The 14,062-nt window shown below is 47.6% G+C and overlaps 1 protein-coding gene across 6 annotated transcripts in view; it reads right to left on the bottom strand.

Moving 5' to 3' along the window:
- ARNT2 (aryl hydrocarbon receptor nuclear translocator 2) overlaps positions 1-14,062 on the bottom strand; it is a 108,781-nt gene that overhangs the window by 40,281 nt on the left and 54,438 nt on the right. For all 6 annotated transcript variants that reach the window (XM_068143443.1, XM_068143444.1, XM_068143445.1 and 3 more), the window contains 3 exons: positions 5,028-5,130; positions 2,066-2,131; positions 1,662-1,747 (listed from right to left, as the gene is read on the bottom strand). In XM_068143443.1, the coding sequence (XP_067999544.1) occupies positions 1,662-1,747; positions 2,066-2,131; positions 5,028-5,130 (255 nt within the window). The remainder of the gene's footprint in view (positions 1-1,661; positions 1,748-2,065; positions 2,132-5,027; positions 5,131-14,062) is intronic.

Genomic DNA, 14,062 nt, shown 5'->3' with positions numbered 1-14,062 from the left:
TACATCACTCCAGTCTCTTCTGGACCAAGAGTGTATAGTGCCAGTGACCCACATTGTGACAAGTGAAGTGAAAACACAAACAAGCACAGAGAAAAGGCACAGGGGTGAAGAAGAGAATGCACTGTGAGAATGGAGACAAGGCAGGAAAAGTCACATTTGATCTTCAGTGAAGGACAGTCCAGGAATACACTGGCAGAAATTCCCACAACCTACTGAGGACTGGAAGTTAGAAACATGGTTGAAGGTGGGAGAGCTGTGAGGTTTGGGAAGAGCTGGAAATAGGGAAAACATCTCACTGACATAAAGTGGAACTTGGTGACAGAGCACTCAAAGACCCAGAAGATCCTCTTGGCCCCATGTTCCTGCACTGCAGTGCCTGCTTCCCTGCAGAAGCAGTGGCTGGAAGCCATTCACTGCTGACAGCACTGACATGAGTTCATGTGTTTGCAGCTGTGCACTGGCAATGCACACCTGGAGGGCTGAGACCTCTTCAAATGTCCCAAAACTTGGAGCAAGCTTTTCATTCAAGCTAAGTAAGCAGCTGAAAGAAATCCCATTTCACCTACACCTTCTTCAAGGTACAACCTGTATGTGAAGGCTGAGTTCAATTATGTTTGGAGTTGCCCCCAGAAAAGTTGCTCTTTGTGAAAGAAAGCAAGGGGAAAAACAACATCATTTTCATGAGCAATTCACACACACTGTGCTCTCCCTCTTTCCAGGCAAAATGAAATGGCAACATTTGGAGTCCTGCAGCACACTCAAGTACACTAAATCCTGTGAGCAACAGGAGAGGAGCTCTTCCCCTTCTTCCCAAACTGCAGCTCAGCAGGGAAACCAACAAGAAGCTCAGATCCGTGTGCTGCTGCCTGCACACCGCTGCCCAGACTTGCTGCAAACCACCTCTCAGCATTCAGAATCCCTGGACAAATGTGATTTATGCTTGTGGGATGCAACCACAAAAGGGCAGGACAGCTCACGGTCTGATGCACGCCAGCAGGCGCTGTCACATTGCAAACAGCCTCTTCAGCTGCCGCGAGCGCCAAGGTCAACCAACCCAGCTCATGACGAGGTCTGGATGAGCTCCACTGTCTGCTCTTGGAGGTTTTCAAAAGGTAAATAATCCCATGTGCAATACTGACTTACAGTAGGTAAATGTTTTGCTCTGTTGTTGGAAAGAGCGTGCCAAAACTTGCTTCCCAGAAAAACAGCCCCAAAACAGGACCTTACCACCAACCCTGAACGTGCTCCACCAACACCAGCACCGTGCAAGGCCTCTGTATCACAGCTGAGCTGACGCCTCCTGACATGGTACTACTCAAGTATAAAAGCTGGGGCTGGTGTTTGGTGCTAGTACAAATGCTTTGTGTTTACCTTCCTAAAACCAGGCCACTTTTATGTCAGTTTACCCAATTGAAACCTTCTGGGGCCAGGTGCTGTAACCCCAGACTGCTGACATTTCCTACATCTCTCTGTGCCAGCGCAGCTGAGAAGGGTTTCACATGGAAGAAGAGGAGTGAGCTGATTTCTTGCTATGGAGAGCTTCTCAAGCTGAGACTGAACAGGTTACCCCCGTGAAAGCCAGCCTGCTTTTGTACCAGCAAAGAGATCCCAAGCCAGATTTTCAGCTGCTTTGCAGACAGCTCCCTGAGACAGATACACACCTGCTGGTGGCCAAGCCTTGATGTAGCCAGTGCAGTGGACAACAGCATACTGTGCTTCACCTTCTTTCACAGGGCCCAGGCCATTCCTGAAGGCAGACACAGACAGGTCACACTGACTGACAGGCAGAACAGCTTTATGTTTTTAAATGCCTACTAATGATTTACTGAAACTTGGAAGTCAGAACCACCAGATGTCAACTGAGAGCTCTGTACAACGTCAGCCCCACTAAAAAGCTGTTCAAGCCTTCCCTGTTTTCCATAACTCCCTTCTTGGGAGTGCTCTTTTAGACTGTGTGCTAATGCAGATGCTTGTTCAGGTAGCACTCCCTGACTGAGCAGTAACACAGCAGAAAATAGGGATGTTTCTGGCAGCTCACTGTTGCAGTAAACTAAACCAAGAGTACCTGTATCTTTTTCTCATGGTGGTTATCCTGTTCAGAGGCAAATGATCCAGAGGAGCATTTCCACACCTAAAAGTGAAACAATAGTTGAAATAATTAATACAAATACCCAAGATGAAAGGCAATTTATTAAGCAGGCAATGATGGACATTTATTTTTGACAGTAAGTCACAGATTCCAGTTTTCTTAGACTTCCAGCTTCCTCAGACTCAGCTTTTGGGTACCTTGCAAAGATTTTCTTTAGTTTACACACAAAACCAGAAAAGACTACAAGAAGATTCCCTAAAGACTAATTGAAATAGGCATTCCAGGGGTGGCTAAAGAACAGATACCCTTAAAAATGCTACAAAACAAGGGTGAAAACTAGAGAATCCTGTAAGTCAGGCCCCCCAAATACCCACAGAAAACAATCTCAGTGTTCCAGCAGCTGCCTTGGATAGGATCGAATACAAAACAATAGACCAGACCAGGTTGTAAGAGACCTTCGAGATCATCATGTCCAACTCATCACCCAACACCATCTAATCAACTAAACCATGGCACCAAGCACCCCCTCAAGTCTCCTCCTGAACACCTCCAGTGATGGTGACTCCAACACCTCCCTGGGCAGCACATTCCAATGGGCAATCACTCTCTCTGTATAGAACTTCTTCCTAACATCCAGCCTAAACCTCCCCTGGCACAGCTTGAGACTGTGTCCTCTTGTTCTGGTGCTGGTTGCTTTGGAGAAGAGACCAACCCCCACCTGGCTACAACCTCCCTTCAGGTAGTTGCAGAGAGCAAGAAGGTCTCCCCTGAGCCTCCTCTTCTCCAGGCTAAGCAGCCCCAGCTCCCTCAGCCTCTCCTCACAGGGCTGTGCTACAAACCCCTCCCCAACTTTGTTGCCCTTCTTTGGACACCTTCCAGCAACTCAACATCTTTCCTAAACTGAGGAGCCCAGAACTGGACACAGGACTCAAGGTATGGCCTAACCAGTGCTGAGTACAGGGGGAGAATGAGCTCCCTGCTCCTGCTGGCCACACTGTTCCTGATGCAGGCCAGGATGCCATTGGCTCTCTTGGCCACCTGGGCACACTGCTGGCCATGCACCAACGTTAGCAGCTATTAACCTGATGGTTGCCAAACAGACTGTTCACACTGCTGAGTGTCTGTTTCACACTTGGTGGTGGACGTTTTGTTGCCTTTCTAACCACGCCTAACTCTGTATTTGTTTTTACCATCCTTCTGAAGCTAAGCAAACAGTTTGAAGGGTAAACCCAGTTCATTTTTGATGGGAAAAAAACACACCAGAAGGAACAATAACAATGAAAGAAGTGATCACAAGGAAAGTTCACATTATTTGAGGCTCATTCTTCCCACAAGGTTTTTTTTTCCCTAATTATTATTCTCCCATTTTTTTTTTTCCCAATACCAGGGACTGCCAAGGAGGAGGAATGAACAATTAAAGTGAGATTTAGAAGCTACAAAAACAATGGGGCTGTGGCATGCACACAATTACTTTCATGCACTGGAGTTCACAGAACCAGGGTGCTAGGAAATAACTGCAGTGGGAGATGGTGTTTGAAAAGCTGGGGAGCAACTGTAAACAGGACACTGGGCCTGGTTGTCTCTGCACAAGAAAGTCCTCCTCACATGACCACTGTGTGCAGCTTGCAGGAGGAGAAAGCCATGCTCCAAGTGTCTGTTAGTTCTTTCCCCCCAGTTAAGGAGGCAAAAGGAAGTACAGCTTTGAAGTCTAACCCTGCAGGTGAGATTACAGAAACCCCTTACCAAGGCACCCCAGAGCCACACACTCAGTTTCCTCCCAGGACTGGAAGGAAATCCACCCACATAACCCAAGCTCTGCTGAAATGTGCCATTTCCTCTGATCTGTGCTGCACTCCCTAACAAATTCTGCATTATCTGCTTTCAACACTTCTGTTGGGTATAGGCTGCAGACGCAACGATGTACTTTCCCCAGTAACCACAGAGAGAAAACTGCAAGAGCAAGAGGCATTTCAGCCTGTTAGCAGGACAAGAGAAGTGCCCACAAGCCCCAGGCAGAAGCACTGAGCAGGCAGAGCTCTTTAAAGCAGCCCAAGCAACGCAGAAGTTGGAAAATTGCAAAATAAAACCCCTCTAACAATTACTCATTTATCTAGCATCAAGCAGCTGACATCTGGTTAATTCATACCAGGCTTAGGTTAATTCCTACATAGCTGGCAGGTTTACAGCTGAATTCCTGTTTGTCTTCAAGATTCTTTTAGTATTATTGGTTTGCTGAAAAAATACACAAAGTTGGACTTTCATTACATTTGTGAAAGCTTTGTTCCCTAAGTACCAATCTGAGTAACTTGCCTAAAGAGACAATGGGCTTTACATTCCAGGGGTGAAGCTGTCATGAAGTTCTCTGGGGAAAGAATTCTGCACCCCACACTGACAAAAAACAACTGGCTCTGCTCACTTGCTCCCTGGGATAGCACAAGGAGCAATGGATGTAAGCTGCAGCACAGGAGGTTCCACCTCAACACAAGGGGGAACTTCTTCACTGTGAGGGTCACAGAGCCCTGGAGCAGGCTGCCCAGAGAGGTTGTGGAATCTCCTTCTCTGGAGACTTTCAAGCCCCATCTGGATGTGTTCCTGTGTGACCTGTGCTGGATTCTGTGGTCCTGCTCTGGCAGGGGGGTTGGACTTGATGATCTTTGGAGGTCCCTTCCAACTCCTAACATCCTGTGACCCTGTAACTGCAACACACAAATGAGGGGCTGCTTTGTCACTGGACACAGCAGAGGAGAGGCTGCAATTTCCCTTCAGTTCCAAAAGCAAGTATTCTGGAAATGTTTCATGGGAGGGCATCATTACAGCTGCATTTTGTTTATTTGTTCACTGATTTTGTAAGCAAGGTCGAATTAGCACAACAAAACCGTCTGCAATCTCATCTGAGAACGTACTGGAAGCATCACAGGAGTGCCAGGTGAATGCATACCTCATCCTGCAAATGAAGGAGCGCCTCGATCCCATGCACATCCTCATGGAGGACTGCTGCCCCTCTTTCTTTACTGTTCCAGTCTTCAGGTCCAGGATTCGTCCTAGAAAAGCCAGGAAGAGCAACTGATGTTCAGTACAGGCATTTGATTCACTTGCTGGACAATAAGTTCGTAGCTAAATCCCATTAGCCCATTTAGGGAGGGGGGAAAATACAAACAGAACTCTCTCGATCCTGGTCCCACACCAGTTCTCTGCTGGCTTAACCAATGACTGCAGCAAAGCTGACTCTGAGTCACAGCACTGAGAGCTCTTTTCTCAGTTGGCCCAAGACCAGCTTCCAAGGCAGGGTCAAATGTCTGGAGGCAGAGAAGACAATGACAGCAAATGTAGCTTTTTGCCTGGACCTGCTCACTGCACTCTACCAGAACTGTGGATAAAGGAACATGAACCATCTCCTGACAGCTGCTCCCCTTCCCCTATGCTCTCATCTCTACCCAGAACACTCTCACCAGAACACCACCTCACATGTCCTGGGCTGCAGCAGTGATGAGGAATTGATAACCACCAAGGTTTTGTCCTTGCTTATGAGATATGGGCTGTGTCACTGCAGCACCTGTGCTGGAGCCCTTTCAGAGTTGATAAAATCTGGTATCTCAGCATATTCTTAAAGCTAGTTTTCAGCCAGAGCAGTGAGATGATCTGACCCACCACAACAGGACTCTATACACAGCCCATGGCTGATCAGCATCAGCTGACTACAAACTTCAGAACATGACCCACTGACACAGCACTGGAAAGGGATGCCAGCAGCCAAGTTACCTCAAGGGAGGACAAGATGGAGAGAGTGCTAAGCTGATGCTCCTACAGTAACCTGGGGGGAAACTTTACTAAAAAAATCCCACTAAGTAGCAGGGCAGTAACAGATTTTGTCTTTTCTGAGACAAAACAGAAGGCAGTGATGACCACAGGCTGAGATCAGTGATGGCAGGGCACAGGGCACTGTTTATCACCAAAGAACTAAAAGAATGGACTTTTGCATTGGCTCAGCTCAGTTGCTAACAGATGACTATAAAACCTTGCACACCAGTAACACAGACTGGAAATGACTCACTGGTCCAGATCCATAATGCTTCAGGGCTGGACAGAGCCACAGCAGTGACAGTGGGCAAGAGAAATGCAGTGGAACAGCTGCCAGACAATTAAATGACAGCCAGCAGTGCTGATGCCACATGGCCATGAGGAGCCTGCAGTTTAAGGCAGGTACAGGATCTTCCAATAACTAAAACCAGGCGAGCCTAAGCCTTTACCATGACACAAGCACCCCAGTGTACAGTGCTCTGACTCTGCTTCAACACAGTTCCTCAGAAGTCTCTGTCCAAAAATTAAGTTCTGAAATAATGCTGCTGCCAAGCATTAATTATTTTAGCTTACCTCCATCCAGGACTGGCAATAAAATCACCAAGGAACAATTTAAAGAGTAGTGTGTGACATAAGGAACTAGGTAGTGGCATTTTATCCTTAAGGTATACTCAAGAAAAGGACTTCTAGAGGAAAGCCATCCTTGCTGACAGGAGGTCAGCCTGTGTCACTTGATCTATCTCCAAGGTACACCTCAGAAGTCAGGAAGCCTGGGAGCAGCTCCTAAAGATGCTTCCATTCCCAGCACTGGGCTGTATGTTAGCCCAGGGGTATGACTCAGGTGTGAGGCAGGAAAATGACAGCACCAAATTTCCTAGCTCAGCTACCCTGACCCTGTGATGCAGGCAGGATCTGATGTTCAGAGACTTCCCTTCCCTGCACCAGGGAGCCTGTCTGTCCATCTGTCTCCTTTTCTGCACTGAAAGCCACAGTCCATTTGCCCATCCCTTCAATTAGCCAAGCAACTTAGAGACATAAAATACCATTAGGCTGGAAGCAAACTGACTCCTACACCGAGGCAACAGACAATGGAGCAAATACAGACAGAGTCTGTGTGCAGGACCCCACGGTACAGAAGCCAAATCAAACCATTAAAAACATTTTTTCCCCTCTTTGGCCACAACAACTTTGTCACACAAACAAAAGAAGAGTTTCTGTGCACTCTTCCCCCATTCAGATGCAAATTCTTGAAGTGCCACCGCTCACCAAAGCCCAGTGACAGTAAATGCAACTAAAAAAAGAGCTAATAGCAATGTCTCAGTTTTTATCCTCAGCCATAAACCCAAGAATACTTCACAAGTAGGTGGCAGCTGAGCCCAGAATCGCTGACACATGTTCCTTTGGCAAGCCCTGAGCTCCCAACAACAAAAGTCATTGATTTTAAATTTAGCTTTTTATTTGGCTGTGTCACAGAAATATGTACCAGATAACAAACCCTGGGCTAAATATTGCCCTGCCTTACAAAATCACTGCAGGGGGGGGTGGACCGTGGAGGTCTGAGTCAGAGGAACCTTTGCTACACAGAGATTACAACAAAGCTCTCTCAGCAGCTTCTTCCAACAGCTTCCTTGAGCGTGCGTTAACCTTGGAGAGCTCTAACAACGTCCTGCAGGCTTTGATAAAGAGCCAGCAGTTTGGGCCTCATTTTTGCAGAGGTTTATGGTCAAATTACATTAAAAAATGGGGGGGAAAAAATCACAATTGAATAGACTAAGGACAAAGCTTTCAGTTCGTCTCGAAGCAGCCTCTCGGTGCCCTCCCCGGGATAAGAGGGATCTCCTGAGCCACGGCACAGCAGGGCTCCTACCTCAAAGCTTTCCAATTAATAGTATTGGGGCTGCCAGGTGTGGAGAGTGTGTCTGGGAGGGGGAAGTGGGAAACAGCCCACTTGGAGATCTGTGTGCAACCAAAGTGGCCAAGCCAGCACAGGTAAGTGCCAGCTTTGAGCTTTGGAGAAGGCGATGCTCCCAAGGGTCTGCCCACAGGCTCACACAGGCACCAGTGCAGCTCCATTTGGAGAGCTCTCCTGCCTAAGGATTGCAGCCTGGATATAATGCCACCTCCTGTTAGTGTTGTGCTAACTTCCTGAAAGCAATAACAACACCATCTTAATTTCTAGACTTAGACTTACACCATCAAATTTTTACCAGGTAAATCTAAATGAGCACAGAGAGGTGGAAAATGGTGAAGTCAGGACTAGCTGGAGCCGCACTTCAGAACCTGTTGTGACTTCTCATTGTGGGGACAAGCTGTCACAGCACAAATGTTACCTGGTCTGAAGACAAAACCCAGGGCTGTTTTTCCCCAGGCACCACATCTGACTCTGAGAAGGGGATGGACCCAACCTGCTCCACTTCTGCCAACATGCAACTGCAAAATCATCTTCTCCTTACTTTAGTATCACCTACAGCTGGCTGCAGCTCTCGTGTGATGGACCTTGGCAGGCCCTACATTGCAGTCAAGCAAACTGGCAGAAAGTGCAACTGTGTCATGCAGACAGCTCAGTTCAAGGAGCTGGCATGCTCTGATGCTAGCTCTGTCTCAGAACCAACATTCACATCTCCCTCTGTTCCTGCATGTTTTACACTTGGTGATCAGTGCCCATTCAGATTTCTCCAAAGGAAACACACACAGAGTACATTTGATGTAAAAGCTGGCAATTATGTTCTTATAAACCAGAAGTATTCTAGGATGACCTGACAGCTTCTGCTAACTGAAGAGTGCACATGTGCATTTTTTCATTCCTTCCTCCAAGTTTCCTCAGAAGAGCAGTTTTAACTACCACCAGCTGTACCCCTTGGGAGCTTCTCCACCAACTGGTAATTGCACAGTGTTCATTTTGCTGTTAAATCTCTCCCCTCCCAAGCTCCAGACCCAGCTCCCAGCCTAGCAAGAGCAGGATGCGTGCCTCCACCACAGCACTGCTGCCTGGCACTGCTGGTTTATGAGCATTTACAGCAGCTGCACTGCTCTGAAACCAGAGTTTACTCTGCTGCAAAGGAGAAAGAAAAGAACCAAGCACAATGCTCATTAAACCCAGCACATGAATCTCCCCAGCTGGTCTGGGTACCATTGATCATTTGCTGAAATCTACCCACCACAGTCCCCATTCAGTACTGCTTCAACCTGGAAGAGCTGTCCCCTGAGCAGGTGGACCGCAGAGGTGAGTGCAATGTGCAGGAGTTTCATTACTTGGGTAAAATGAGAGAAGCCGTAAGAAGCTTTTCCCACTAAAGAGATCAGCTAGTGAGCAATTCAAGCAGTGAGGACACATTCCAGAAACATTCCTTTCCTATTATGCTGCAGTGTTCTCAAAGATGCCTTAAAATCCTACTCAGAGTGACCAACGGGACAAACCACTGGCACCAACACAATCCTCTGTGTGTGCACGCTGTGAACAGACTATGCATGAACCTTCTGCATCTCCAGTTGCTAACTGGGACTGCTCAAATGCCTTTTCTGTGCTTGCAGTGTTTGACATGAACCTAAGCCAAGGACTGGCCTGGGCCTACTGAAGCTCATGGGGTTTCAAATCTGTGAGTTTGGCTCAAATCCATCTTTACACAATAGCAGCAGCCTGTTAGAAAATTTGCTCCTACATGTTCAAGCACTGCTTGCTGAGGTTTATAGCCTGGTAGTCAAACACAGTCTGTTCTTTGTTACTTTTTGGTTTTTAATTAATTTATTTGGGGGGGGGGGGGTGGGTGGGTGATTTGAACCTCCAGAAGTTCAACACCTAATTCTACCACAAATGTCTTCTCTGCTGGACTTCCAGTTCCTAGGCATCCTGCAACGTGGGAATAGAATAGAATAGAATAGAACAGAACAGAACAGAACAGAACAATAAACCAGGTTGGAAGAGACTCTCAAGATCATCGTGTCCAACCCATCAACCAATCCAACCCACCTAAACAACTAACCCATGGCACCAAGCACCCCATCAAGTCGTCTCCTGAACACCTCCAATGATGGTGACTCCACCACCTCCCCAGGCAGCCCATTCCAATGGGCAATCACTCTCTCTGTTTAGAACTTCTTCCTTGAGAGTGCATCTAATTAAAATATTAGCTTCCACTGAAAGCAACCAGAAGTCAAGCACATTTGTCTACACCTAGATGGTACAGAGGGCCATCAGAGGCTCTAGTAACCTAATCCTGAGACTGTGGAGCCTAGCTGGACCATGCCACAGCTCTCTCATATTTCAGACCACTTCAGGAGGTTTCTTCCTCACAAATGCTGCAGGGTACCAGAATGAAAGTGTACAGGCACATGCATAGGTCTCATTACAGTTCAGGAGCTACCTGTACAGGGAGCTTTTCAGTGCATCCACTATTATCACAGTAATCACAGTATCTCCAAGGTTGGAAGAGACCTCAAGGATCATCGAGTCCAACCTGTCACCACAGACCCATGACTAGACCATGGCAAAAAGTGCCACATCCAATCTCCTCTTGAACACCTCCAGGGATGGTGACTCCACCACCTCCCTGGGCAGCACATTCCAATGACTAATGACTCTCTCAGTGAAGAACTTTCTCCTCACCTCCAGCCTAAACCTCCCCTGGTGCAGCTTGAGACTGTGTCCCTTTGTTCTGCTGCTGGTTGCCTGAGAGAAGAGACCAACCCCTTCCTGGCTACAAACACCCTTCAGGTAGTTGTAGAGGGCAATGAGGTCACCCCTGAGCCTGAAGTTTCAAATCTAGACCTATGTGAGGTTAGAAAGAAGGGCTGCTACATGAGGGCATTCCTCTGCAAAAAAAAAAATCAGTGCAGATTGAAACAGCAGGCTGTAAAAACAATCAGCTGGTATTTACAGCCAGTTTGCAGCATGGCAGTATCCCTCTGCTGAACCAAAAGGCTATCTCTTTACAAACCCCAGAAGAAATCCGCTCTGGCCTCACGCACACAGAACCACTGCGGGCAAAGTCTGTGACACAATTTTCCATCTCCCTCTAACTTTATCAGTAGCTGGACTGCTGTCTGGCACAGAATCTTCAGCCTGATAAGGAAATCTTCTGAATTAATATATGGAGTCTCACCTTGCCCTCAGTATCTTCAGCAACCCAGCAAGCTTCACGCTGGAAGCTGATAGTGTCTTGTCTTACAAAGATCAAGTTATGTATTTCATAATCCCTCTCAGCCACCGGATTGTCCACCTATTGCTTTCCAGGCAAAACAAAATAAACCATAAACTTAGTTTGGTTTGGACAAGATAACAAAAGGCAACTTTGTGCTCATCAAAAATACTCCACAGGCACCTCAGGGAAGACAAACAGGACACAGGCACACTGCACCCAAAAATCCTTGTGAAAACTAAGCCCAGCTGTATCTTACTGTTGAAACGGAAAAGGCAAGACAGGGATGCAGGAAAACAAGAGGAAATAATTCAAAATAAAACCAGAGGGATTGTCAAGGTACTGATGCTTATGGACACAGCCTCAAAGGCAAGTTGACCCTCCAATTGGAGGGTCAGAGAACACAGTGCTTCTGTGGTGACGTTCTCTATTAGTACACTACACATTCAGAAGGCAGTGGCAGACATCAGCTTAAAGATGAACGCCCTCAACTAGAACCATGAGCTGCCAGCTGATCACACAGAAGTGCAACACTGCAAATCAATTTCTTACCATCTGCAGAGGCAGCACAGAAAAGCCTTTATCACTCATGAGCCGGGCGTCAAAAGCCAGCCTGAGGATATGAGAGATGTGCATGAACACAGCAACGGCGGCTGGACACTGGCTCCACAAGGGTTTGTCCAGATATAAGCTACAGGTCACTGTTTGGAATAAACAATGAAGCTCCACAAAACAAAGCAGAGCTCTTGCTTTAATTTTTCATCCATCAGTTTGCACAAATGCAGCAGCTGCAGCTGAGCATCCAGCTTTACACCAACTGAGGTACTCGGCTGGTGCAGCTCCTACAGACAACAGTGGATGCACTACGAATACAGAAACAAAATGTCTTCAATAAGAAGATTAAGCAGCCCACATTTGATCAATTCATATTACATTACTTGTGATAGGTGCATGCCAAAGTGATTATTCTGCATTAATTTAGCAATTAAAAGAAAATAAAACCCCTTTATGTTTATATCCTTGCAATTGTAAGGGATACAATTGTATCTCCTGTGTAATGCAGCTCAGCAAGAGCTTTAAGCTCTATTAAGTTTAATAAATACACATCCACCCCGTGGATCCCAATGTGAAAAATAAAAGACAGATGATCTAAGAACACATTAAGAAACAGGACTGAAATGCAAACATGACATTTGAAGGCTCTCCTTCCAGGAACTCGTGTTTACAGAAACCAGAAGCGGCTCTCAATGTAAAAATAAAACAATACACACATTAGAAAGAAATCAATCCTGGTCACACAGCTCTTCCCTCAGCATTCTGGGTTTATTGCTGACACAGAGGCACAGACACATCCATCACCTACACACTGAGAGCACACAGCTCCTGCCCTGCAAGCCCAGGTCTCTGCCATGCCAGCAGCAAGGTTTCTCCTCCAGGTTTGGCTGCTGACTTTTCAAACCCACTGAGAGGCCATGAAGAATGCACAGCTCCAGAAAGGAGGAGCCTGATGAGGTTGTTTTTACAGAAGAAATTTGCTAACAACTCGTGATGCTTAACTCACTCAGCAACCCCTCTCTCGGCTCACAAACAAGCCCAGCGTGCAGGCAGTGGCACTCCCCAGGCGCCTGCGACGCGGCAGCGCCATCCGGGCCGGCTGCCAGGCCTCTGGCTGATGCGGAGCAGATGGGCTCGGGGCAGCAGCAGGCTTCTCCCTTTCAGGCTTGGGATCCGTGCAAAAGGAAGTGTCATGGCTGCATTGTTAGCAGGGTCCAGACAGTCTGAATTCACACAGGGGAAGGGTCTGTTCTCCAGATGGCCTCCCCTGTGGGTGCAGGAGCCCCGGGGTTCTGCCTGGAAGGTGTCGTCCCTTACCCTTATGGACCACAGCCACAACTTCAGTGCCTGGCTTATGAGGAGCTCAGGACATGCTGGGGGGGCACGGGGAGACAGGTTCCTGATCATGTGGAGATCGCTGATGCAGTCTAAATCCTTCCTGATATTAAAATGACAATCCTATCAAGTCTTTCATGCAGCAGGTCAGCAGACCTGCCAGGGAGGTAGTCCTGTGGGTTAGAACAAGGTCTCCCCATGCACACTTCCCAACCTGGCTTCCCAGCTGCCCTGACTGTACAGAGGATGAGGCCTGTCCTCAGGAGACCACAAGGCTACAGAGCAAGCCAACATTTACATGGCTGTTCTCTGCCATATAGGATTTTATGCCCTGGCCCAACTTCTTCTGAAGAACAAAGCCATGGGGGCATCAACATCCCTTGGGAATACAGCACAACTGTGAAATCAGTCAGTCTCAGGCAGCCAGAACAAAATCAGAGACCACACAAGACTCCCCAGCTGTCCCTGCCCTGCACACAGAGCAACCAAGAAGCTGTGGGATGGCAGGGATGAGACACAGCAACTCTTGCTCCAAAGCTGGCAATGCCAGCACCCAACCATTCTGAGACTGCTTTGCCCTCACCAGCTGCTCTCTCCTGCTTCTTGTAGGGAGCAGCAGGCAGCAGCACCAAACCCTTGCCCCACTGCACACCCCACCACTACATCCCAAAGCACTCTTAGTACACAGAGAAACAAATACATCCCTACTCAAAATACAACTGGCTCCAAGCATGCCCTTATTGACAGAGATTGAAGCAACTTTCTGAGGAGGCCCACACCTCCAGTTCTGCTTTAAAGATGAGGATGCTGAAGGCCAAAGGAATGATTTGTCCTGCCTGCTGGCAGCCAGCAGCAGAGGTACAGCTAGGAACAGGGTTCAAGCCCATATAAACAAGATGAGTTCTCAACACACTCCAGCTGTAGACAAACAGTCTCAGTAATTTAATCCAAGTGATTCTCAGAAAGTCCATCAGAATCTCATGACAACAGTCTGCTTAGGGGGCATGACCAGCTGTGGGAGTGAGTCCAGAGAAGGTCACAAAGATGATCCAAGGGCTGGAACACCTCTGCTATGAGGACAGGCTGAGGGAGCTGGGGTTGGTCAGCCTGGAGAAGAGAAGACTCCAGCAGCACCTTGGAGCTGCCTTCC

Source organism: Melanerpes formicivorus, unplaced genomic scaffold, assembly GCF_026170545.1.
Source record: "Melanerpes formicivorus ecotype bairdi unplaced genomic scaffold, bMelFor1.0.p_v2 SCAF_10, whole genome shotgun sequence".
NCBI classification, from domain to species: domain Eukaryota; kingdom Metazoa; phylum Chordata; class Aves; order Piciformes; family Picidae; genus Melanerpes; species Melanerpes formicivorus.
The sequence above is the reverse complement of the archived record's forward strand: the minus strand, read 5'-3'. Positions and strand labels throughout refer to the sequence as shown.